The 27,579-nt window shown below is 38.1% G+C and overlaps 1 protein-coding gene across 15 annotated transcripts in view; it reads left to right on the top strand.

Moving 5' to 3' along the window:
- The window catches only part of ROBO2 (roundabout guidance receptor 2), a 1,049,785-nt gene that overhangs the window by 935,090 nt on the left and 87,116 nt on the right, over nucleotides 1-27,579 (top strand). For all 15 annotated transcript variants that reach the window (XM_050333786.1, XM_050333782.1, XM_050333787.1 and 12 more), the window contains 6 exons: nucleotides 8,638-8,762; nucleotides 13,330-13,501; nucleotides 19,809-20,014; nucleotides 24,145-24,226; nucleotides 24,956-25,121; nucleotides 26,779-26,945. In XM_050333786.1, coding sequence (XP_050189743.1) covers nucleotides 8,638-8,762; nucleotides 13,330-13,501; nucleotides 19,809-20,014; nucleotides 24,145-24,226; nucleotides 24,956-25,121; nucleotides 26,779-26,945 — 918 coding nt within the window. The remainder of the gene's footprint in view (nucleotides 1-8,637; nucleotides 8,763-13,329; nucleotides 13,502-19,808; nucleotides 20,015-24,144; nucleotides 24,227-24,955; nucleotides 25,122-26,778; nucleotides 26,946-27,579) is intronic.

The following is a 27,579-nucleotide window of genomic DNA, read 5'->3' as shown; positions in this document are numbered from 1 at the left end:
AATCAGTGCTCCCTCCCTTTATATGCATCAAAACTAAGTGAAGGACTTTCTAGAGGGGATTTTCCAGCAGCATCTGTAGGGTGAAGGGGCTGCTTAAAAGAGATAACTGAACAAGATAGAATAAAAGAGTGATGAATGACTAAACGAGAAAAGGCTACAGTCTAATACTGAAATGAAATTAAGACCAGGTATTTAAACTAAATATTGAAATGCAGTGCAAAACAAGGTGGAGGAGAGGATCAGGAAAGTGCTGCTGATGAACTGAGAGCATTGGAAATGGGGTGGGGGAGCAGAAAGGAGACATCTTTCTATATGGCTGTGTAAGACACAGAGTTGGGCTCTTTAAAAGTATTCTCAGAGTTTTGTCTTATTAACATTAGTCCTAGGGAAGAATGAGGAACAAATCTTTTTCTTTTCCACCATGAAGATTTATCCCACTTCATTCTTTTGGGTCGTTCAGGGATAAAAGAGAGATTCTACATGTCAAAATATATAGGACAGTTAGTGGTTTTTATTTATTGATTCTCTAGACTTCTTTCACCTCTTGCAAAGAAAGAAAAAAGTGTTTATGCTTCCATGCTTTAAGAGATTATCTGCTCCAGTGTTTCAGAGCAACTGAAGGATAAAAATGTTGTTATATGTGAAATTCAGAACCTGAATTTAAATTGAAAATTAGAACAATTAGTATGAAGGAAGGTTTAACATTCTCAGATGATTGAAGTGTGGTCTTTTCACACTGTTGTGGTTTTATATGGTTCATCTGAAAACAGCAGACAAACCGAAACAAAAAAAAAAGGAATTTCTCACTTTCCATGACACAAGAGCCGAGTGAAGGACACTTGCAGGAGAACTGGTCCTGGTAATAAACTTGCTGAGACCCCACTTCCCACTCTCTCTACCTCTTGCTCTGATATCTGAGCTATGGATTACTGGGACCTCCCTGGGTTATGGGAAGCTGCTTTTCAAAAGACTCCAAACCAAACAGCTGCTGTAACACCTCCACCCATGTAATTTTAAAATAATATCATGGGTCTAGTGAAGGGCCTCATGAATCACTTGTTAAGCCCATAAACTGCCCATTCCTCCAGTTTTTGGCAGAACCGTTCACCCGAGGAAGAAATCACGAAACAAAGAAAACACTATAAATGAACAAGCAAGAGGAAATAGTTTAAAAAAAGAATTCCCACAAAATGAGATCTGTGTACTTGTTTCAAAGACCACTGCACTCATGCAGCCTAGGGAATATTTATAGATTCCTATGTTAACATGATACTCATGGCAGATTATAAAAGGAAACTCCTTTTCCAAGTAACTCAGTTATATCTTGCATGCTAAAAAGTTACTGCCTTCCCTGTGTGTTCACACACCTATTCATTGGAGCACACCATAAAATTATGTCTTTTCCCTTTAAAGAGAATGATCATCCTCAACTTCCATTAGTTTATCCCTGATAAGAAAGATCTGAATTAGTAATAGGCCTAAGTTGTCTCAGTCTTCTGTAATGGCTTCTGTGTCAGGGGCTACACCCTTGATTTATCATTAGTCATAGCTAATAGTGCACTAATAACTTTGTGTCCTAACAACCACACATCACTTTCAGTACCCATTAAGAAGATCTAAATTTACGAGGGAAGAACTGCTGAATCAGCCCAGGTTTCTAGTGCTTGAGAATGCACATACTGTCTGTTTTCCTCTATTTACTCCATCAGCAACAGTAGCCTTGCAAAACACCTTTCAAAACTTGTAGATTTTTGCTTTTTTTGGTAGCTCATGCCATGCTAAGGGCAAACATTGTTACAAGGTGTGTGAGTAGGATCTTACAGGTCTTTTTTCATTTGTATCACAAGAGTACCTGAAATTCCAGTATCTGCCAGACCTTCTAGACAAATTTAACCAGTGACACACAAAGTTAGAGGATCATTATTTTCTTTAAAGAGTTCCTGTACTGCCTTTCAATTATCTAACCTGGTATCAGGGTCTAGCAAAGCAATCCTACGGATAAGTAGTCCTACTCCAGAGGTGATGTCAAGGGTTACCTCCCTTTTCAAAATACATACTACTTCACCTGGAGCTCTGGGGGCTTCTTCTATCTTCTGTGTAAATGTTTTAGAGGCAAGTCTTGATCTGTATTTGATAAGAGTTCCACTGAGTTCAATCTCTTAAAATATCCGTGCATATCAAAGCCTGCTGTAGTGGCCACATGAATATTGTCACTGTAATAAGGATTTGAGAGGAGCACTGAGATACCAGCTTCAAGTCTTTGTGGGCTGTGTAAAAGAAGACTGGGATGTTAGTGGGGTTTCAGAAGTCAAAAAGCAATTTGGGGAAGGTGACGTTATCATTCTCTTGCCTGAGCTACTGAGTATTGTACCAAGCCTAACTTTGATTGTCCAAATAAAATTAGTTTATCCTTGCAAATGTACAATGCTGAAAAAGAATGAGAGATGGGAATCTCTAGGTTGCTCTGCTGTCTCTTTCCTGCTGGAAGCAGAACTGAATCTTGGTGCTTTACCGGTCAGTGTCTTTCTTCTTGTTCCTCAAGGCTTTTCCTCTACCATTATCTGAGTTTTACTTAGGATATTTACAAGTCAGCATATTTCCCTTTGCCCCCTATGAACCAGTAATAGAAATATATTTATGGATAATAAACAATTCCAGTTTAAAATGAAGCACTCATCTTTATCACTTTAGCTTGCCTATGTAATCTTCATGATGAATTTCATGTGCAGTTCACTATCAACTGAAATTAGTCGTAATTAAAGGTTGTCAAATCTGTAATTTAAGCCCTTGAAATTTGTTGCTGTCACTCTTTTCCTGTAATATATTATTTTTTCAATGGGTTTGATCCAAAGACTACACAAGCCAATAGGAGAATTTCTACCAGTTTCAATGAAGTTTGAATAAAGCTTCATATTCTATGGTAGAATCATAGAATCGTTTAGGTTTGAAAATCATCTACACATCTTTTAAATACCTCTAGGGATGGTGACCCATCACTTCCCTGGGCAGCCTGTTCCAGTGCTTGACGATCCTTTCAGTGAAGAAATTTTTCCTAAAATCCGATCTAAACCTCCTTTCAGACAGTTGTAGAGAAAATCAAGTCTGCCCTGAGACGTCTTTTCTCCAGGCTAAACAACCCCAGCTCCCTCAGCCTCTCTTCTTAGGGCTTGTGCTCCAGACCCTTCCTCATCTAATTGCCCTTCTCTGGACAGGCTCCAGCCCTTCAGTTGCTTGTAGTGAGGGGCCCAAAACTGAACACAGGATTCGAGGTGCGGTCTCACCAGTGCTGAGTACAGCGGCACAATCACTGCCCTCTACTCTTGCTGCTTACCCTGGATCATGTTCAGCTGCTGTCAGCCAGCACCCCCAGGTCCTTTTCCACCCGGCATCTTTCCAGCCTCTCTTCCCCCAACCTGTAGCACTGCATGGGGTTGTTGTGACCCAAGGGCAGGACCAGGCTCTTGACCTTGTTGAATCTCACACAATTGGCCTTGGCCCATTGATCCAGCCTGTTGCAGTAACGATACTGGAGTAAAACTTGCTGCAATATCTACTTTTACCTAACCGGCAATATAATGTATGAGCTGGGGAGCAAGCTATGATAATAAAATTCCCTTAGGATCACTGAATTCAGCATGAACCACAAATCACAAGGTCAGCTGAGAAAACTGTGTCACTGGAAGAAAATGTTGCTAGGGCTTGATATGGGTTCAGTGTACTTTTTGCTATGAATTCACATTTTTATGTGGCAATTTTGCTCTCCCCTTCTTAGTCTTCTGCCACATTTCTTATCAGATGACCAGAGTTCACCTAAGAGGGATGAACTCACTGTCTCAGTCAAGCTTCTCTACATCAACAGCTTTATCAGCTCCTATCAGTTCAGTGTAACCTTTAGTATTCAGCAACAGTACTGGGAAAGAAATGCATGCAATCCATCCCATCAGATTAGAGGTTCTGCTAACTATTAAGATTGAAGAAGAGTTGAGAAATCCCTTTGAAATAATTTGAAGTGTCTGTATGTTTTTTTGTTGGGTATTTTTTTTTTTTTCATAAAGCTCTTTACCACTGGAGCAGAGGCTACCTTCATATACATTTATTAATAGAATAAAAGATCCATAAACCAGCATCCCAGAAAGAGTGCAACAGAAAACAGAATGCACCCTTCCCATTTTGAACAACATGACTAAAGCTCACCAGTGCTTATGCTCCTCTATCTCCATTTTAATTCTTGCAGCCGAATACTGTTCTGTGCTGTAAAAACAGTTCTGAACATGATGTGATTAACCTCGGGGTCCCCCCATCCCCTCATCTCCAAGCCCCCTCGTACATGGCCTGTGCTTTCTATTCATGTTCAACCATCTGATTTCCATATCATCCCGCTCAGCCTCACGAGCGGCTATTAGCATAACAGAGCTTTAGTGTGACATTGATTGAAGCCAGCGCTTGCTGAATGCAGTATCAAAGCATAATTTGCCAGAAATCAAATCTAATTTACTATGTACTATTTAAATTTCTAAAAAAAAAAAAAAAAAAAAGCCAGCAATTTCAATATAAGTATATGAGGTTTGTAATCTTAATTGTTCTTTCTTTTTTTTTTTTACCCCCATAGTTTTGGCTAGTCTGCTGGAATCTGAGTGATGTATTTCATTTTAGAGCCACTGTCTTTGACTTTCAGATGTTAATTAAGCAAGAGTTTTTCCACTCTGTTTCTTCCAATGCACTTAATGCTACATCTGAAACAGTAAAGAGTAATAGTCTGGTAGGCACAACACTTGGTTTGCTGCTTCATAACAGTTTTTTCAACAGATTCTTCTAATGACCTTAATGTTTAGCTTGAATTAAGCATTTAAGTACCACATAACTTCAACAGCTGAAGCAGATCAAGCCTGCTGTTATTTCTCTAACTGTACCTTTCCAGAATGTTTTTAAAATTCACCTAATTTGAGAGCAGCAATAGTGGCTTGAAGAAGTTTTGTCCAGCGTTTAACTGAAGCTACACTCTGAGCAAGTTATGATCTCAGTTAACCTTTCTGCGAAATGGAAGGAATAATATTTATCCATCTTTATAAACAGCATCTATATATGAACATAATAACCTCTGTTTTTAGGAAAATTGAAGAGCCCAAGTGCTTATTCTGTCAAAGAAGCCTTGCTGTCTCTGAGCACTGTCACATTGCATTCTCTGGGGATAATGACAGTCTTAGTGTTGGGGTAGTTATACTTGACCAAGAATTTATCCTGCAATTATTAAGTGTTACTTTCAGTTTTCAAATTGCATTGTTCAACTAGAAATTGACAAATAAAACTGGTATGGCGAAAATGTGGTTTAAATGCTATAAACAATGTTATTTTAATCAGAGGCTGTCTATAAACAGAGCTATAGCTGAATATGACAACAAACTATAACAAAATGAGGGTTTCTTTCATTATAGAACCCCATCTTTGAATAAGTTAAAAAAATTCAAACGACTCACACAATGTTTTATTTTTGTGAAATTATGTTTCTTGTGTTATTTAAGATTATGTTGTTAAACAGTTTGGCTGAAGAAACTCTAATGTGAACAAAGGCTCCAATTCATTCTTTTTTTATAGTAAATTTTCAGTAATAATGGCTGCAGAGAAAAGCTAGAAAATATATAATGGCATAACTAAACATTTGTTTGCTGGAGTCTTTAGAAAGGTTAACTTAGTAACTATGAGGCCACAGATCTTCTGTTCATCTAGTATGGCAAAAGCTGGAAAGGACTTGGTGTGTGGAAGGCAGAGAATGAAACAACAGGATCCGTCCATGTCTGACTTATTTTCCTTTTCTGTTTTTGGAAAAAAGAAAAGAAAAAGAAAAGAAAAAGGATCCTTTTTCTGCACATAGGAAAATGAGAGATATTCAAAGATAGGGATAGGTCAGAAACTGGAGACTAGGTAGGAACTAGGTTGTATGTCCCTCACTGTGCCTTGACTATCAAATTACCCTAATTTGATCCTTGGGAAGTCTGCTACAGCAGCAGATTTGGTTCTGTTGTATCTGCTCAGAGCTTTGAGTTACTGATTTCCAACACAGCCTTGCGTGTGTGAGAGTGTTTCAGATGAACCCTTAAACTTGCCTGCCTTGCACTTATGGCGGTTACATGACTTGAAAGATGGGCTCATGGAAATGATTACCAAGCTCTTCTTGCTCCTGTTGAGCTGCCTCAGAGCACTGCCTGTGTAACACACCCCCAGTGCACCAAGCATGCCTACAAAGTGATCTTAGGCATCCATCATGCTAAGGTTTTATCTATGGGATGGTCTCCTGACACCAGGTTTGTAACATCACAACAGAAAGATTATGGTCTCGAGGCCACCTATAATGCAGCCAAGAGTAGGGCTCATGCATTGTTCCTGTCAAATGCAGGTCCAACACCTGAAGAGGTGTTCTTCTCTCTGCTGTGCCTGAGGTTGCTGTTGATTCTATATTAATATCCTGGGCTATATTAATATTCTGCAGCTGAGCAGCAAACACTGGGCTAGTCTAGTGACCTTTATTAAGTAGGTGGTCAGAACTGTAGAGATACCCAAGACATGCCTATAGGAAGGGGAGGTTTCTACTTCCCAGCTTAAAGGTTTTTCTCTCTCCTCCTGTGTCTGACTGAGCTAACACATGCACTGATTACCACACTGCTGCCTCCTGACACCTGTAAGGGTTGCATGCAGATATGCTTGGTAAAACCAGGTGAGTGAAAACCAAGTAACTCACTGCAGCTCAGCACTTTAAGAGTAGAATAGCACTAGTTCAGTTCCTAGAGCATGTATAGACACACCTTATAGGAACCTCAGAACATATGGCTATAAACAGGCAGCAGCAGGGCACTAAGGCCTTCATCCCTGCCTGTTTAGAAGATTTTACAGCTGCTGAGGTGGAGGAAGAGGTGGAATCTTCTCTCCAGAGAGGCCAAAACCTGTGTTTAGGAGTGTGAGGCAGAAGAAATATCCTCTACCTTCTAAATTTATGATGGTTCATGTTTATTAAGTGCTTTGCAGTTCTTGTTTTAAAGAGTGCATTATACCAGCACTATTCAACTGATGCTCTTTAGACTCCTGCTGATCTGTAAAGCCTCGGGAAGTACCTCAGGAGATCACTGCAAAGTGTGTTTCAAAAAAATCAGGTCTGCCTACATTTCTATGCAGTTAGCAGATTTGTGTCTGTGCTGTCAGCAGGTGTAATCGGAAGCTGGGACTTGATTGCTCTTCGTGCCTAATTAAATAGTTTGTAATTATAATGGTGAAAATATGGTTTTCTAAAACACTTAAATTCTGTTTACCTGAAAGCTTAGTGTTCCTAAGCCATCCCTCTGCACAACCACAAAACCAATAGTGGAATAGAAGAAAATGAAGGTGGTGTGTTTTTTGTTTGGGTTTTGGTGGTTTGGGTTTTTTTGTGGTGTTTTTTTACTGTTTTGTCCCCTTCTTCAGCCTGCCCCAAAAGTTAGCTGGTTTGATTAGAATATCTGGAGATACTGCTTGCATTTTTAAGATATGCAAAATAATACAAATCCAGTTTCAGTGATGAGCCAAGACTGGAGGGTTTTCATATCACTCATAGAAAAGCCATTTGCTTTACTACTACATCATACTCAGCATGGTCACTGATGTCAAGTTTTCCCTCTCAAATCCTCTGATACTGCTTTTTTCTCACTTCCTTTCTACACATTAACACCTTTTCTCTACCTTCTCATTCCCACCAAGTACTGACTCTCTATTCTCTGTCAGTACCTGCCAGTACAAGTCAAACTACTCCTCTCTCTTAGAAATTGTTCACTTCTGACTGTGCCTCCCAGTGCCATATGTCTGAACATTGTTAATGCCAGCTACTTGAAAACATAGCCAGTCCTGGCTCTTCTTTCTTGCTTTGAACCCAGTCTCCTTTTTTCTTTTCCTTGTTTCTTCCTGATCTCTTGGAGTCCTTCTCGTTCTCCACTCACTTCTGCCCACTAACTCTTCAACTTTTGCTTCCTTCTGATCTTTAAACAAGCTGAAATCTGGATTTCCCAAGTTTGTTTTGTTTTATCAATCATTCTTTTTGCCGCAACTCCTCCTTCCCGCTCCATTCTTGACCACACTGCCTCTAAGAGAACTGAGAGAGCTCTTGAACTTCTGTTCTTCTGCTGCCATCCAGACCTTCCTTTCCTTTCTCAATCATTTTAAAAAGTCTAGAGGGGTACACTGAGGAAGACAGTCTGTTTATCCTAATTCATACTTGCAATACATGATAGCTCTGTGAAGCATAAGAGGGTACGAGACTGGTGGTACCTTTCCAGACCAAAGGTAGAACACATCCAGAGCCAGCAATATAAACACCTGACTGTGCTCCTGAGCATTTATTGTCATGAGAATTGACTCTAGCATGTATGGTTGTAATGTTTTTTTCCTTTTTTATTTTTTTTTGATAACTGGGGATGTCACGTACATATATTGCTGCTCTTTTTGTCGCTGTTCTTGTTTGTTTATATATTAATTCTGTCTATACTAATTAATGTTTCTGGTGTCATGTCCTCTGACATAAAACAAATCTCCATAATGTTGTCTCTTTCCTTCAATATTCCCCATCTCTCCCTTGCAAAAATATCCTAAACTTATACTGTGTTTTTTCTTACATTGTAGCTCCCCCACAGTTTGTGGTGAGACCACGAGACCAGATTGTAGCCCAGGGTCGAACAGTGACTTTTCCTTGTGAAACTAAAGGAAATCCCCAGCCAGCTGTTTTCTGGCAAAAAGAAGGAAGTCAGGTAAGCTGTAAGCACCCTATAAGTCTTTCAAGCCTTTCTAAATAGTTATATTGTTAAATTTTAAGGAAATGTTTTTATATTACATTTCACAGATTCTCCTAACCTTTCAAAGAAATTTGTATTTTTAAACTATCACTATTTATACTAAAATTTTTGTTGCCTTTTTTTTTGGTAATATTGATATTATGGAGAATACAAAGGCCATTTAAGTTGTTGAAACTTGGACTAGGTGCTGTGCAGATGTATAGAAAGCAACAGTAAAGCCTTTCCATTCTGAAACCCACAACAAACAGGTGGGTGAGACAGGCACAGCAGATAAAAAAAGGTATGACTCAATTTTTTACTAATCAGAGTCAGTAATTACGGTTCACAACCTGTCTAGACGTGATCAGGCAGATATGTATCTCGCAAGCTGATTTACATTGGTGCATTCTCATGGAGCATACAGATACAGGGTCTGAACAGGCAGATGCTTTCTTGAGTAAAACTGTCTCAGGAAATTTCCAGATCTAGTTTTGTAAATGTTTCCCCAATCTCTTTTGAAGGCATTTGAATTTGTGATGTAGCAATCAGCGTTGCCACCAGCCAATACTAACTTCTGTAGCTTAGTATTTGAATGTCACGTCATGACGTTTCTTTACTGCTGTCGCTGCACTGGCACGTAGTTACAGCAGAAGTCAGGCCTCCTCTTGTGTGCAGTTCATGTTAGTATGTTAAATATGAACACTGCAAACTACGTGCTGTATTCTCTTTTGCACCTGAGAAAAGATTAAAAGGGGCAAATGGACACCCAAGGGCAGTGCCTTCTGCAGCTCCCTGCTGAACCCTGTCATGATGGCTACAGCCATCTGTGTATCTATGCAATATACCCTTCTCTTTTGGCAGGTTGGTCTTTTCAGAGCCCTGTGCTACTTTTCGGGAGTTAGCTCAAGTATCCGCACCATGCTGTGCAGTGCAGATGTACCTTTTGTCAGATCTGGAGGCACTGTGTGTACCAGCTCAGTCAAAACATGAGATAAGAGCTGAACCACAGATCTTCCGCTCTGCCCCACCTGCTTCTCCTTTGCCTTCTCAGGAGATCATAAAGCTGGTCCAGAATGACAGGACCAGGCTGACAGCGTTTTGTGCTCTGCTGTCTTTGTGGCTTACAAAGATACAACCCTATTGCTTTGTGAGCTTAAGCTTGTCTGAGTGTAAGCTTAACCTTCAGTGTGTATCTCTCAGTGTACTATCTAGAGAAATTTAGGTTTAGCCTCCATGGATCACACACCCTGGAAAACCAAAGTGTTGTGAGTCTCACTAAGGTGGCAATTGTTCCAAGGGGAAAGTAGAATAGTATGTTGAAATTCAAGTAGGAAGTACTGATGTGCTAGCAAACGTTTCAAAACCCTTCCTTGTAGAGCATTTTAATAACATGGTAATGTTTATGTAAAGTGAGCTTATAGTGTCACACTTGAATCTAATAAAGTGGACATCCATCATGCTGTAATAAAGAGAAGAGCTTCTAATTAAAGTAGGACATCATTTGCAGGATTAAAGTCATTTAGCGTAATTGAAAAGTGTTAATACTCTATTTTATCCTCTTCCATTTCTATCACTTCAAGGGTAAAAACATTTTAAGGTGAAAACACATCTTGTGTCTTTAATTGAATGTTATTACCTACTGATTGTACCATGTTGAAGCTGCTTAATTACAAACCTGGAAAATTAATTACCATATTGAGAAACAGATCCCCGAGGGTTAGAATAGTCTTTTTTGGCAAATAAACCCAACATAAAAATTGATACCTACATGGTTTATAATCAAACCTTCAAACGCGGCTCAGTGTGATTTACAGCACCCTCGTGTTAATCTCGATTGATCATCAGTGAAGTAGCACAGGTTAGGGTTACCATCTCACTGTATAACTGGCCAGATTTTGCAGTGAGATGCCATAAGGGAGGTGAGTTTCCACATATTGTATATCATCCTACAAACGGAGGGTGGTATTTTTGCCAAATTACGTGACTTTTCACCTTTGCATGCCCAGCTATAAATTGTTTCTTGTCTCTACAGTGCTTGCTTCTGCTTTTACTCGGGGAACTGTTTGCAGCAGAACTTTTAGTGTTCGAAGTAATGTTATGTAGTCGTGTTATCCCAGTCCAGTAATTGTAGGGCATTTTTCATTGTGACTCCATTTCTCCATCCTGTGTTTTTGAGCACAACCAGCTGGAAGGGAGGGGAGCTGTTCCCTCCTGAGTAATTTTTTGTGCCAGCCTGTGCATAAACAGCTGGCCCTTTGTACTTGGTAGCCTTTTCCCCACAGTCCAACAGCTGCCCACCGGTGAAATGCACGAGGGCAGGGTGTGTGTAATCTTTAGGCCCTGTGGATTAAATTCTTCCTTGAGATAAATTCAGTGGTACTGTATCAGGGGTGTCCCTGGTCCCACTTTTCGCAACTCAGCATCTGTGTCCAGATGAGCAACCTGACAGTTAATTAAAAGGAGTGAAATTGTGAAAAGCATTTTAAAACGAGGTTTTACTGTAATTTAGGACAAGTTTTAGTTCATAGTTATCTGGTCTTTGAAGGGAGGAGTCATGAGACTGGTGAACTCCTCCTGATGTGTGGAATATTTACTGGGACATGGTACCTTCCAGAACAGAGAGTCCCATGCTAAAGAGCAAAAGAAGAGCAGTCTCCCCTTTCTAATGCAGTGATAAAGAGGATTCTGGATTATTTTTCTCTTAAGAATTAGTAGCTCGATCCTTGCACTGTCTTTTACATTGTGTTTCTTTATACACTTTACATAATGAGTGATAACTGGAGTCAAGATCAACCATGTCAAAGTTCTCCACTTTCTCGTAAAATTTTGAGAAGTTTTCATAATACCCTTATTCAGTAGGTATCTGTGCCAAGCAGAAGTTATTCTGAAAATTTCCAGGCAGTTCAGAAAACAAGGCAATTATTTGAGACCCACTTAGTCCCAAAGCCTGAAATTGCTTCAGAATTTTAACACTTTTTTCCTATTGGATCTGACATGTTTACTGGGTGCATATTGATTTTTGAGAAAAAAATTTGCTGTTATAAATTTCTTGAACGTTGCCATTGAAACAAGGCGAGGGAAAAGCCTAAGGTGACAAGTATCCTTGTAGGTTAATACAATTATAAGGATACTTAGAGCATCCGATCTTGTTTAAAGCATATCACTTTCCTTTTGCTGCCAAAACCATAAAGGCATGAGTTTCACTTAAAAGCAGAAATTGTTTCTTATTCGAAGTTCTTATTTGTTTCTTAAGCAGTTTGTTGCTTATCAGTTCCAAATCCTTTTTTGTAAACCATTAAGGTCTGCAGAAAATTCATTTAATACCCTATTCTACACTTTTAGATTCTAATTTTAGCCCATACAGACAAACTTAAAAGTTAGTAGGGAGTCACCATTAGAAAGCACAGCAGAGCCATACAGAGCTGCAGTAATGACTGAAAGCTTATCACAGCATGTTAACAGTGTTTTGGGGTATTCCTGCTGCAAACAACTGTATTTTTCATAGAGGCTTGTTGAGTTGACATAAAAGCCAGACCCTATTTTACTGGAATTACTTTTGTTTAATTATTGTTTAAGCTGTTCTCCTTTCTGCCTCATTGGGCAATGCTGCTGACCTTTCTCTTTGCATTGCTTTCCTTTTCCTGTTCTTATTTATTCACGAGAGCTGTGCTAGATGATATAACTTCTTCCTTGAAAACACAGTCCTCACTACTAAAACATTTTCAGTATTGATTCATCAGTCAGTGATTCAGTCCTCCATCGTATGCAATGACTACTACAGCCATTCCAGTTATTATTATTGACATCTCTCTTTTCTCCAATCCAGCCCAAAGGCAAAAGCTAATCTCCCTGTTTTGTGCTAACTGATGTCTTATCCTACATGAAATTATTTTTTCTTTCTGATGATTTCTACATCAGATTAATACCCTTTCTCTTCACCCTCAAGGCTCCATGATGCATTTCTCCTTTGGTGCACCTCAGTTTTAATTTCCTTTTACTTCTCCTTTAAGCTCTCATGCTCTGCCAGCTTCTCCTACTTTATGACCTGCTCACATCTTCCTCCCAGCTTTACTTCTGTGCCCCACTCTTACGTTCTCCCTTGCCCAGGATATATTCACAGCCAAACAATAGTGCTATGGCTCCCTCAAGTCTCCAGGATTCAATTTTTTCTGCTAGTTTTCTAATGTTCACTGTAGTGTTATGTCCTCCTGGTTTGATAGCCCAACTAAGTATATTATTACAATTACATTCAGAAAGAAGATGAATGTGTCACAAATATAAATCACTCAAGTGTGATTGTTGGAAAATGTCTCCTCTCCTACAGCCCCAGAACATAGCACTGTGTGCTGTCAAAGGGCTGTTTCTAATTTAAACTGCAAGTTGCCCAAGGCAGGGAGAGCCAGCTCTGTGTGTTCATAAACTCTTACTTTTTCTTCTGGTTTATTTATAGCACTTTTAAGGGGGGAAAATCGTCGTCTCTCTAGCTGAGGGAAAAGTGGTGCTTTTGTGTTTGCAACTGATATTTGATGAATTGTCTTTGCAGAATCTACTCTTCCCAAACCAGCCTCTCCAGCCCAACAGCAGATACTCCGTGTCACCGACCGGAGACCTCACCATTACCAACATCCAGCGGTCGGATGCGGGATACTACATTTGTCAGGCACTGACGGTTGCTGGAAGCATTTTAGCAAAGGCTCAGCTGGAGGTTACTGATGGTGAGCTATTAGAAATTCCTGTTGGTTTTTTTGCCCTGTCAAAAGTATTTTAAAAGCAGTGTAAAGAAAGGCATATGAGATCACATAATTCATACAAGTAAACGGACAATTTTCTGAAGGAAATGAAATGAAAAAGGATCTCTGTGCATGGTCTGTGGAGTCAAAAAGGCATCAAGGTCTATTTTGCCTTTTGCTTGCTTGCTGAAGGTTCCTTAGTGATGCAAACAAGGGGAAAACAAGCTGAAAATAGGGTTGGTGAGAAAGGAAGCTTCTTGGTTTCCTAGAGCTAAGAGACTGCAAGAAAACGTTGTGGAAAATGAATAGGTTTGTGATTAAATCAGTGAATTGGGGTGCAAAAAAAATTAGTCCTGATTCCCAAGAGTCTTCACTACTGTCTTACACAGGTAGTTTGGGAATGTGTCCTGAGCTCAGCTAAATCAACACAGTTGTTTGAACGTAGTGGAGTACTGTTGGTTTAGAACAGCTACAACAGGTAGCCCTTTAGTCACTCTGTGAATAAGGCACCTACCTCAGAGCTGTGTTCCAAGAATTTCCTTGTATGGTTAGGTGTGAAAAGAGTCATGAAAATATGTAGGTAGAGAAGAGTTTTCAGGAAAGGAAAAGCATCTGTCTTGATGCTTTCTGTTTCAAATTTTTGGGTTTGAAATTTATCCTGCCTCGAAGTTTACCTTACTCCATCTCCAAACATGAATCCTTTTCAGATGTCAGGAATCCTGTTGATATCCCTCTTCATCCTATTGTGGGTAGAAGGCAGTTTGCATCCTTTAATGCTAGTGAGGAAAACAGAAGAATTCCTCTTATACCAGGAGATTGTGGCATTCCCCAGCATCATTATTCCTTATCTTAACTGACACATTAAATATCTCCTGACAGACTTTGATGAATTTTTGCCATTAAAACTGTTGTTATATGCAGAGGTCTACTTTTACTGTTCCCTTAGAGACCTGCCTGCACCATGAAAGTTTGAAAAGATGTCTAATTTTGAATAATCTGCCTTTTCACAAGAGCATATTCATCACAAGTGACAGGTAGAGAGGTTCAGGCTCATGTTATAGAGGTTTGAGCATTAATTTGATGCCTTTTCTTTGTTTTCCAAAAGCTGCCTATATTTTTATGACAAGGGAAGATAATTTCTGCCTTATCCTTGCATCTCTTCAAGCACGTTGCTTTTCTATAGTTTCTGAAGACTAAAGGCTTGGCTTTTCTCTACGATCCCTTTAAAAGTCCTTGCTCTCATGGTCTGTGACAAAATGATGCATTTTCATTCAATTCAAATTTAAATGTAGATTAAAAGGTAATTTAAAATTAATGGGAAGGCAGTATTTTTTAATATCTGTCCATAGTGCTGCCTGACTCAGGGCCATGACTGTGATTGGAATAAACAGAACACACAAACATTGGCTGAGAGGACATTGAGCTGTTAATGGTTGCACCTGCTGATGCTGTACAGATTTACAGCAACAGGCGCTGAGTGCATCAAATCAGGTTCAAGGACACTAGTGATGAGAAATTCTTCCTTTTGACAGGCAAGGCCTGTGGTCCTTCTTTATCTTTTTCTTATGTGGGGGAAAAAAAATTAATCCTAATTGATCTCTTTGCAATTTTTTGTTAGTTTATTAGCGGGAAGTGTCCCTGCTAAATGCAAACTCACCTACAGCTAGTTGTGATTAAAGGCAGTGTGCATTCCACATGGCCAGAGAAGGCATTAGCTGGAGGCTCTGCTGCTCAGAGAGTGCAAGGCCTGCGTTCTTCAAACGCTTTCCAGAACCCACTGTCAGCGTGATGGTTATGAAATGATACAAAATTGCTTTAGAGAAATACCATTTCATCCCTGAGTCAAAGGGCGGGTGAGGTCAGAAGAAAAGTGCCAAAACAACATTGAGGAACTGAGATTATATAAATAAATGTACCATTAAATCACAGATTTTTTTTTTAATTGCTTTTAGTTAGGAAGTTACTCATAAATGTCAAAATAATCTGTTTTGGTTGATGCTGAGCAGAAGTTAAGGAAGCTAATGATTTTTATCAGTAGGGAAATCTAATTTAATGGTTTTAAAAATATAATAAAAGATAAACACTGTGCATGTTAACTATATACTTAAGCATTAGTGTTCTAGTTTTTGGCTGGTGATTTCAGTTTTACTTCATAGCCCAGAATTTTTCTGTTTGGTTAATGATTTAATAATAGTGGCGAGCCATCTTTTTCATTTTGAACACATTTTTGTTTGATCCAGAGTAATTTAGATCCAATTGAAGTTCCAATACAGAATGAAAACATGTCATGTGCAGAAAAACAAGTGCTTAATTATACCATATATAGCAGTGTTTCAGTTGTTACATTTTTGCACTTACAAGTCTTTACTGGAAATATTTTTAACTCAAGTGTTCACATGAGAAGAGATTACTAGCTGTGATGAAATGTGCTGAGTTGAGTGATAATTTTGCTGATTATGGACTGTGCTAAGAGCCTTCGGTGTATTTGAAATTCAAATCTTGTATTTTCTTGAAAGGCTATCATGTAATTCATCGCCTAACGCACATCTGGAAAAGCAAAATCATTTCAAAAATTGAACAATCTTAGCAATCCTTTCAAACTCAAGAAGTGAATATGCAGCTCACAATCTTAAAATGACGGATCCTGCAAATAAACCAAATGCTCTCATCTATGTCTGTGCTCAGCATAAAATGAATGGTTTACAATTAGTATTTAGTTACATAAATTTATTCGTCATGCACGGAATATTTTGGAGAAGGTCTTAATTTCTCCTTAGTTACTAATCATTAACAATTATTAATAAAAAATGTGGCCAATGCATGTTCAGCTGTAGGATCAACCTACTTTGTCCAGTTTACCCAGCAGTTGCTGTTCAGGGTGAGTACTGGGCTGGAAGGAAAAGATTAGCCTCACAGCGTGGATTTTTCTGACAACATAGGAATGAACTGGTTTAGGATATTAAATTAATTAAAAATACTGTGTTTCTGGGATTTTGAATAAAAACAAAAGGCTGGATCTATAAGGATAATTCAGAACAGATTAAAAAAAGTAAGAGGAGGAGTTGGCAGCATACCTCAACAGCCCACTCTCCACTGATTTGGAACAGACACTTAAGGCATTTTACCCAAACTCTTTGCAATTTTTTTTTTTTTATTATTATTATTATAGGTCTGTTAAATACTCTGGGGTATCTCTCTCTCAAATCCACTCCTCACAGTTTACTCGCCTGCAAATCTGGCCACTGTGATTCTTAGCCCTCATCAAATGTATATTAAATATTTTATAGCAAATGTGACAGTCTCAAACAGGAGAGATTCAGAACAACTTCACAGCCCCCTGTGAAGCTCTTCTGCAAAAAAAGACTGAAGGATTGGTCTCTGCTTTTCCAACCTAACCCTAACCCTCTCCTATCATACTAGTGTTCATCACGTGAATTTCATGACTTATGTTTGGTTTTCCCCATTAATTCACCAGGAAAGGTTTTGAAATTCTGATTTTGGAAGTGACAAAGTAAAGACTTCATTTTGTCATTCTCTTATTTTAATTTCCTGTTGTAATCTGAGCACTTTCCACCCAAAGTTAAATCTGATTTCAGTTGATCCAAATTGCCTTTTTGGGGAATAAACTGTTAATTAATAAGTATAATTTGTTCTTTTCCTGTAATCTGCTCCAAATTTAAGACACATTTCATCACAAAAAGAAATATTTTAATTTTTCAGTTACCAGAATATGTGAATATATGGATATTGGCAAATAGTTTCAAAAACATTTTTAAAATTAAATTCATTTTGAAATCAACCTCTGTTTTACCATGCAATCATATTTGTAGCCACAGAAAATGTTTCTGTGGAATGGATGGAAAGGTTTCCTGCAAGGGGAAAACTCTGTAAGTGAAAAAAAAATAATAACTTAAAATGTTTTAAAAGCAACTAACAAACCCCCTACCATTTTATGGATATTTTTCATTATCTCTCTGTTCTTCAGAATGCTTATTACATATGTTTTTTAAACCTCTAAGCGAGTTTTGGATCCTTACTAATGTGGAGACCTACGTGGTAGGAACACAAGCAAGCACCTACACAGGTTTTACAGAAGATTTACAAGTCCTGGTGGTGAAGACAATACAGTCATTCACAGATCAGTGGAAACCCTAAGTGTTCATTTAACCTTTAGCCTTAGTGTCATGGAAACCTGTAGTGGTCTCTCACCCATGACACCCTTGAAAATGAAGATTCCTTCTGGCCAGGAGACTTTCAATTACACTATTGATCAGAGCTGTTTAAAGGATTATGAGCTCCTCATTTGTGCTGTAAAAAAACTAATTACATGCCAAAGAACAATATCTGTAGTGCAGTAGGTTTTGCAAATGCCTACATTGCTGCACATATGAAAAACAATCAGATGAAGCAAATAACTGCAATAGAGCAGTTAGCATCTTAAATAGTAATTTTTCCATTAATTTTTAGCTACTTCAAATACTGGGATTTCCTGTTTTACATTAAATCTAAAGGATAACTTGCAGTTAAGTTTTCATTTGAATGTACCTGTGCTGCAGGTATCCTTACGAGATGAGATCAATTTTTATTTCACCAAATGGCTGAACTGTGCAGTTATGAGGAACCTTAATGAGCTAAAAAATGTCATATTAATTTGAAAATGCGTTACATTTTCTCTTTTCTTATAATACAATGTTTTCTCTGAGTTCGGTGGGTGATATTTCAGAATTTCCAAAATAGCTTTCACATTCTGGTGTTAATAAATAGTCTGTATTGGCTTTCTATTTTCAGTTTCAATTTCAAAACATGTGATGAACTCACACTCCAAGGTGTGATTCTGATAATAGTAATTATTCTGTCCTTTGTGAATCTTGTTAACAAAACAGGGTAGTTGTATTTTTGCAGCATTCAAATTTCAGAAACAATTATTTTAGGTATAAAATGTACCACCAACATGTCCCTCATATTTTTTATTTATTAAATAACATAATGAAAGCACTTTGGATCTGTTGAAGGTTCCAGAGGTTTGCATCTCAAACAGCTCAAATACAACAGAAACCTTATTGCTTCCTAATAATTTCCTTTCACTTCATTGTTAGAGTCAAATGTTGTGTATGGACTGTAATAAACAGATTCTCAGCTAGAATAAATGATTCAAACTCAATTGACATCTGCAGAGGGAGGCTAACTTACACTAGTTTAGAAGATAATCCTGCCTGTTACAATATTTAATACAAATCACATAATGTTCAGTTGTTCAAAGATTTAAAACAGCAGCAGTGTGGCAGGTAAACATATAAAAATAAATACTCAGTTCTGTTACGCTGATTTTATGCAACAGTCAAAGCCTTGTTCATATTCAAGTATTTCACATTTCTTTTGTTATAAACACATGCTTTAGAAACGAAAAGTTATGATTTTCTGCTTAACAGATGGCTCAGAGGATAGGTTCAACAGCAGAATTATTTATGAAAAAATGATCTTTCAAGAAAAGTGAACATGAGCATTTTACCTCATCTTCAAGGTGTCGCACTGGTCATGGAATGAGGTTTATACAAAGCCATGCACTCGCTTGCTGGTTGCAGTTTAAGCAGCATTTCAAGCATGCAAATGTAAATTATCAGGGGAAGAAAGTAAGAGAGTTCATGGTTTTAAAAGGTGATGAAATGATTTGATAAGTCAGCTTTTAAATGGTGTGATTGAGTTTGAGCTTTTCTCCACTGGAAAGAGCGGTGCAGTCATTTAGATCACTGAGATTATGGAAACGTTTTGTATTACTGTGAGGTATTTTTGTGGATGAAAACTTGCAAATTGAGCAGGGCTGGGGGATGTGGTTGGTACCTACGCTAGAATAGTGTTAGTTTTTCACTTTGAACTCTTAACAGATTTTCTCTTCTAGGCTGTAAATTAGATAAGCAATTAAGCACATTTTGATGTGACATCAAATGTGTGCTTTAAGTGCTTTCCTAAATTGGGAGAAATAAGTGATGCACTTCAATTCTTTTCTGAATCAAGGTCTTAATTTTCATCCTGTGTTAACCAAATGAGTCTGATGATCTTTGCTGACAGAAATTTACATGTCTAGGTGTTGTCTCGCAATGGTGAAATAAAATCCTTACACAAATACTTTTCAAATATGCCAGCAAATTGTTAACATGTATTACGGGTCTTCCAAAAATAATGTCTTTAACCTCTTAGAATACTGACTTAAACCAGTCCCTTAGGGTTGGTGCTGTGTGAAGGAACGGGGCTACTGGAGAAGAAGATCTTTAAAGGTGTGGATGTTGCTCTTTAGTCTTGACAGATAGGCCTCCACCCATCATCCTCCAGGGACCCATCAACCAGACACTGGCAGTGGATGGCATGGCTTTGCTGAAGTGCAAGGCCACTGGTGACCCCCTTCCTGTCATCAGCTGGTTGAAAGAAGGATTCACCTTCCTGGGCCGAGATCCTCGGACGTCCATACAGGACCAGGGGACGCTTCAGATCAAAGCGCTGCGGGTGAGTAACGGTGACAAAACAAGCGTGACAAGTTCTACACGGCTGCTTCTGACCTGCTGGTGTGTGCCTTGAGCAGCTCTGCCGCCTCCCCTTGTCTTCAAAATTGACTTGTCTTTTTTTGCTGTGCAATTCTCACCAAGTCCAAACCCTGTTTCATTCTTTGACACTGTGTAGGGAAGGGGTGGAGGGGAAAGAAGAGCGAAACTAGTATCAGATATTTCTATGAGAATTCCCTAAAAACAGAACTGATGTTTAAAATCTTATGTATGTTTCAGTAAAACACGTGAGTTGGGGACGGATAGAAATATGAAAGGACAGTCCTTCCTGTGTTTTCAGTTAGTGTAACCATGAAGGCCTCTCTGTTAAAACTTAGAGTAGTTCCTTGGCAACACATGATCCTAATTTTCCAAGGATTTGTGATGTTAGCACGTGATCTGGAGTTCATCAGGGTTTGATCATGCACTTTCTCCATCAATGAGTCTTGTCAGTCCTGAACTAGATGATTTATTCCAATGTTATGCTTGCTGGAAATATTCCACCAGGCTGCAAATGGCAAAAGACAACTGGAACATGAAGTCATATGCAGCAGGATTTCTATTAGAAATAAATACCTATTGTAACATTTACATTTTGGCACATGATATTATAATATTCCAAATAGCATAATGTCCTATGTTGTTGATAAATATTGCATCACTAATCTTTTTTCTTTTTTTGGCTTTTAATTTTTCCCTGTTCAAAGATAAACGTGTATTTGTTTGTGTGTATTTGGACAAGTGTGTATATGGAAAAATAGTATGTTAAATGTCCTTATTTGTCAAGAACGTAAAGACAATTTCAGGAACCGCTTAAACCGTCAGCAGAAATTTCTGCACTTGGCTTTTCCATCCAAAAAATGTCAGTAAATGTAGCTACTGATGACAGGACATAAAGAGCAGTTTTGTTTTCTGATTCCATCTCATCAGTGATCGTAGATGAATTGTGAACTTTCTTGGAACAAAATGGAATTTATTAAAAAATTTATGCTAGCTTTCCTTGAGTAAACAATTTATCCTTCCTCTCTGGGCTGAAGGCAGGTTTAGGCCATGAAGGTTAATGCATTTTTCCTGTAGAGCTGGATTAAAGAGTGCGCTTGAATAGTCAAGATTCCCCAATAGTGTTAGAAAGCAGCAATTAAAGGTGGAAGCTTAGTGATTTCAAACAAACTTCCAGGCACTGATGATGGGCTTCTGTGGAGTGTCCATGAGGCAGAAGCTCCTGGGATACCTGTCTGCATGCAGCTATGCAAACAATGAAATTGGTTCTGAATCGTGCCAGCGCATTAATCTCGCTGTCAGAGGCCCAAAGTCTGTAAACTGAAGGGCAAAAAAATTGCTTGCAAGGGGAGAAGAAAACAGTATTAGTAGTGAGTGTGGTTTTGAAAGGCGTGAGGCTTTTATTGATCCTTAAGTGGCTCATTCACTAGTAACCAATTTTCCGTAGAGGTTCAGAAAGGCATTTTTTATAAACCCCTCTGTAGCAGTGCACTCAGATTCAAGAACAAAAACTACACAGGACCACAAACCCCAGATTTCTCCTGTCCCTTGCAATTTTTATGAATTGAATATGGATTTAAGTCCAGAATGTTTAACTTTTCTCTCAGGTCTACCTGAGCAAGGACTTGCACCACTTCCTAAGCAAAAAAATGGCCATGAAAATGTCCAAGTACACTTACATACCCAAGTTCAAAATAAATTAGTATTTGTTACCCACATGTCCTCAACCTTCTGCATGAAGGTAGATTTAGATTAGATACCAGGAAGGTATTCTTTATTGTGAGGGTGGAGCAGGTTTCCCAGAGAAGTCATGGATTCCCCATCCCTGAAAGTGTTCAAGGCCAGGTTGGATGGGACTTTGATCAACTTTGGTTTGGTAGATGCTGTCCCTGCCTGTGGCAGAGGGGTTGGAAAGGTGATTTTTAAGGTCCCTTTTTAGCTGACCTTTTTTTGCTATGTAGCTCTTTCTGTTACATCACAATCAAATTATTCATGAGCCTGCAGCAGTCCCAAGGGCCACAGTCATAAGGATGAACACAGAGATTTTTCTGATGAGCCAATCTTTCCAGTTGCTCTGAGGAAGACAACTGAAAACTGACATAAGTCACTCACTCAGTACCTATTCAGACAACTCAGCACTTAGAGAAGTCTCCCTTCTGCTCCATAGAAATGTACCACACCAGGTTTAGGCACCTCCATTAACTAAGGAACAAAAGTGTTTATATTTTACTGAATAGCAAACATTTTTCTGTTCAGCTCCCACATTGTTTTTTCCCAAGCACAAAAAAAATAGGTATAAATAATTGAATTATCAACACACTATGTCTGTATCTAATCCATCCACAGTCTGGAAGTCAGATAATTTGCCATAACTTGCAAGAAGCAGTGTATCTCCAGCTTGCTTTATGTGTTGAGTTTGCCTTCTGCAAGTTACTCTGTCGTGTACACCACATACTTCATTGAGTGTGCCATACACCATCTGTCACAGCGGCACACAAATGAAGTTGAGAACCACAGCCTTGAGAAATATTCCCTGTTACCATGTAATGAAGAATTATATATTTAATAAAAGCTCAGAGGAAGCAAAATAAAACACTGCTTCAGAATGCTATTAAGGCTCTCTCCTCTGGAAAATCTCTCCTTTCAAGAGTGTTTCTCATTTCATTAGCAGCACCTCTATATTTTGAGTGTCTGAGCCATTGTTAGAGGGGTTTCACTGTTGCTTGTATTTCATGGAGAAAAAAATCTCCTGAAATGTGAGTTAGGCTCCTTCAGGCAGTTGAGCTTCCTTCCTCCCCTAAGAATTCCTCCTCTTAAGTTGCTTCCTCCTCTAGGAATGGTACACTGCAGTCCCAGTGTATCTGAAGAAACTACCAACAAAATTCAAACATGACCAAGGTAAAAATCAATTAAATTACATATCAACAAGTAACCTAAAGAATATCTTGCTTGTTTGCCTTGACATTCTTCTTGAAGAGTAAAGTATGAGCACATACGCTACAGTGCCAATCTGCATTTAACAGAAACCCATTACAATTCCTTAAAGTCCAATAAAGCATTTTGGATGTATTTCTATTTCCATCAAGTCATCTGATGGTGAATATAATTCTTCTTCTTTATCACTAGAGTCAGCACTCTTCTTCTTCTTCTTCTTCTTCTCCACCTCCAGGTTACCGTGCTTTATGCTTAGTGGTAGGAGAGCTTCTCTGTATATTTTGTGCTTTGTAAAGTTACTGTTTCCCATCCATCTCTGTGGTCTTCACTAGTTCCTGACTCAGAAATCTTTATTTTTAATTTAAATAAGGAATAGGAAAACATTTGGCAAATTTTCTAGTAGAACAATTTATACAGTGATGAGATTAATATTGAAAATCAAATTCAAAACATTTTCCCCAAATAAATTTAAAGTATTTGAACTGACAAGTGAATCACAATAGTTTTATACAAACGCATTTTTTTTTTGCTACTGAAGGGCCTTGCAAGCCTGAAATAAGATCCCATGTTAAACAGAAGAAAGGTAAGCATGGTATAAGATCTAAATTAATCTCGCTATTTGAAAATTACTTGGTAGACTGTCTGTGTAGAGAGAATGACTCTTAAGTATCGAAAGTATTTGTGTGGTGGCCTGTATAGGAATGACTTCATCTGTCATAAAAGTCTAAGATGATGTAACATCCTTCCTTGGCACTGGAGCCTGTACTTCTGGGTCATCACGGGATAATGAATGGTGAGATTTTGCCCTCTAAGAGTTTAATTGTTGTTATATTGTTACCTGATTTCACCTGCGTTTGTTGTAACCAATACAAACACTGGCACTGTCAAAAACATCCATTCTGTAGCATTTACAGTACTGGTACCATTAACAATATGAAAATTAGAATTAGTGAAGTATTAGAAGCAAGTAATCTTATTATAGTTCTCTAAAAGTAAGCCACCATTAAATGATTGTTGGAAAATATCTGGTGCCCTCTAGTCTGATGTAAAATGTAGGCTAAGTCCTTCTTACCAAGAAACATTTAGAAAAAGAAAATTAGAGTAAACTCAGCTGATTCCAAAAGGTTGTTAAAACTGCCCTTATGCCCCTTTTATCTCCAGCTGTCCGATACTGGGACTTACACTTGTGTGGCTACAAGTTCCAGTGGGGAGACGTCTTGGAGTGCTGTGCTGGAGGTGACAGGTAAGTCATGTCCAGGGCTGTTTCAGCTGGCACACAGTGAAAGTGTGGACCATAGCACAGCAGTCTGAGCCAAATAATCCGTTTTAGAACTTCTGGGATTGACATGGCGTAGTTTTGGAGGAGAAGGTTCCGTTCTTTCACACGCCTTGCATATCATTCCTGTTATCTTCAAATGCCTACTGACATTGAAACAGATTTATATGTTTGTCTCCAGTGTCAGAGAGAAGCTATAACTCTTCTAAACAGGTGTATTAATAAACTGTGGATTTATCCAGTAATTGACTTGGCCAGCAAAACTATTATGCCTACATAGAGGCATTTCAAAGTCCAAAGTGCTCTCTGTGAGTACTGGAGTTGATTTGGATACAGGAACTTTCTCAGCTTTCTAGAAACTGAGTTTTTGGTATTTTATGTAAATTTCAGTAAAGCTGGTGGGGTTTGTTTTGTTTTTCTTTTTGTTTGTTTGTTTTTGTTATTATTTAATTTTCTTTTAAAAAATATATTTATATATAACCTTTTGATTTTTGCATTTTTTTCTTTCAGTATGTACTTAAACAACGATAGCTCTTCATCCAAAACCATGCAATTTTTGACTCAGTTCTTTGTGGATTAAGAATATTTATTATGATTTTTACAGATGTTTGCCATGTTTTTCCTTTTAATCTTCTACTTTGATCAAATTATATAACCAAGGATAAAGAATATTTGTTTCGTATTTGCCCTTCACAGAATCCGGTGGAGCAACAGTCAGTAAAAATTATGATATAAATGACCTCCCTGGGCCACCATCCAAACCTCAGGTCACTGATGTCACTAAGAACAGTGTCACCCTGTCCTGGCAGCCAGGGACCCCTGGAAGCCTCCCAGCCACTGCATATATCATTGAGGCTTTTAGGTATGTGAATGATTCCACTTTTAAGCTCCTTTCTTTCTAATTTTGCTTAAACCCTGCTAACAGCTGTTCTGCTGGTATTGTGGTGTTCTTTTGGACTCCACACACATCATTAGAGGTTCATTAAATGACAACTCCTGTAGCAACCATTGATTCATATTTTTTAAATTGATTTTTTTAATTGATCACTATTTTAAAAAGTGATTAAGAGAAGCATGTAACAATTTCTATGGGAATATAACAACAATGCACTCATTATTTGTCACTTAACGTTGATGGTCGGTGAGAGTCTTCTGTGGGAATGCTGCAGGTCATTGAATATCATAGTACAAATTATATGAAAATAAGTGGATAGTTCTGAAACTTCTCTGCTTACTTTAATTCCTGCACTTGTTAAAGCAGTACCTATTAAAGAGTCAAATCACTTTAAATTTCTGTTGCTTACTGTTTAAGATAGATGAAAACTTTTAAGTGAAAAAAGGCTGGTGTTGATAATTTAGGATTTTATCCTGCAACCTGAGGCTGAAGAGACTCCAGCTGCTCCCTTCCACGCAGCAGCAATTACTGTGTGGTACAAAAGAATTCCTGGGCTCCGATTCAGCAAGTTTGGTTAAGCATGGGCCATACCTCTGCAATGGATCTGTAGTGCACATTTCTGCTTAAAAATCCACAACGTTCTTAAATGTTTTCCCTAATCGAGATATTCAACAAACAGAAAATATTTCAGTTCGCCTTTTAATTAAAAGTCATGCAACTCAAAATCACATGCATGCAAATTTTGGCTAAAATGCTTCATTCTACTCTGTTAATAGATAAAGAACATTATTGTGCGTGCAGTTGGTTGGTTTTGTTCTAGAACTTATTCTTTATGTGTTGCATGAATGAAGAAATTGAAACAACATAGAACTTGTAGCTTTCCATTTTCTTTTCCTCTTAATACACTTAAAGATTTTTTTTTTATCAATACTTTATACAACAAAGCACAATAAAATAAATTTTTCTCTTTAAAGTCTTATGATGTTTCTCCCTAGATAAGCTTTAATGGCATCCCATCAATAATTTTAACAAAAGACAGACATTTTCATTAAAAACTGTTTTTACAATCACATTTGAAATCTTTTCATCTGGTGGATTTTAATCTAATTATAATAATGTTGAATTGAAAATGTAGTGACAAAAAAAAATCATATACTTTCCTTCCTTTAAAAGCAAGGGTTTTGATTTTTTTTTTAAAACTTTTATGATTTTAATTCAAGGAGACTACTCTTCTACCAATGACAATTTATTGACATCATTTACTTAACAGTATAAAAAATTATTCTTTTAACAGAATTTTCCTTTTAAAGGCTTATGTTCTAAAGTAGCCTGTTTATCATTCAAACTTACTTTACAGCTCTCCACACTTTCCTTTTGCAGGCATTTATTTTAAAGAAACAGCAAAAAGTTTTGCTTCTGTTGCAACGAAAGATGCTTTTGAGAGCTGTGTTGTTTTTTTTATCCCATCTCAATGAGTGAGCCGAAACAAGTATTTTTAATTTGACCCTGCTTTTACTAATTTTTCCTGTGCTTAGACTTTATTTTGGGTCACAAAATAGGTGCTTTCGCTCCCTTATTTTTCTCTTGCATTAGTGTATGATCTTCACCCCTCTTCTCATTGCAGTCAGTCTGTGAGCAATAGTTGGCAGACAGTGGCAAACCACGTGAAGAGCACCCTGTACACTGTGAGGGGCCTGCGCCCCAACACCATCTACCTGTTCATGGTGAGAGCCATCAACTCACAAGGCCTGAGTGATCCCAGCCCTATGTCAGATCCTGTCAGAACACAAGGTAAGGGTGGTATTAAGGCCTCTGCGCTTGAGCTAAAATAAAAAGAAAGATCTGGGAGTTGACCAATGGGTCAGTCTGGGCTTTAGCACCCTGACTGAAGGAACAGTGAATTGAGGTTAACCAATGAAGGTAAAAATAGTCCAGTGTTTGCTGCATCAATCTGGAACTTAGGAGAAGAGAGTTTCCCTTTTTAATCCTTCCTACAGCCTAGACCTTGCGATTTGCAATTCCATTAGACTCGCTGTGCTCCTGGTTTTTATTCAAAGTAATGTGAGTTACCCAAGCTTTTCTGAGAACTTCTCTGAATTCCATGCTCTCCTCAGTATCTCTCCTTTCCATGTCCTTACCTCCTCTCCATCATTATAATGGGGATATACTGTAATAACAGTATGACAGGCAGACACTGTGTTTAGTGTTAGTTTTAATCAAAAGAACGGCACAAAATATCTGTAGTGTGTTGATTAATCCAATCCAACATTTAGGCAGAGAATTCATGTAAACTAAGGCATCTGCATGCTGAGAATATATAGAAGTTATTCTGAGAAAAGTGCATTCTATTTATATACCTACATTTCTGAACTCTTTATATTAATCCACTGCATAAACCAAAAGGGAAGGCTGAAGTGAAATCCCT

Source organism: Myiozetetes cayanensis, unplaced genomic scaffold, assembly GCF_022539395.1.
Source record: "Myiozetetes cayanensis isolate MyiCay16 unplaced genomic scaffold, myiCay2020 scf5-8, whole genome shotgun sequence".
Lineage (NCBI taxonomy): Eukaryota > Metazoa > Chordata > Aves > Passeriformes > Tyrannidae > Myiozetetes > Myiozetetes cayanensis.
The sequence above is the reverse complement of the archived record's forward strand: the minus strand, read 5'-3'. Positions and strand labels throughout refer to the sequence as shown.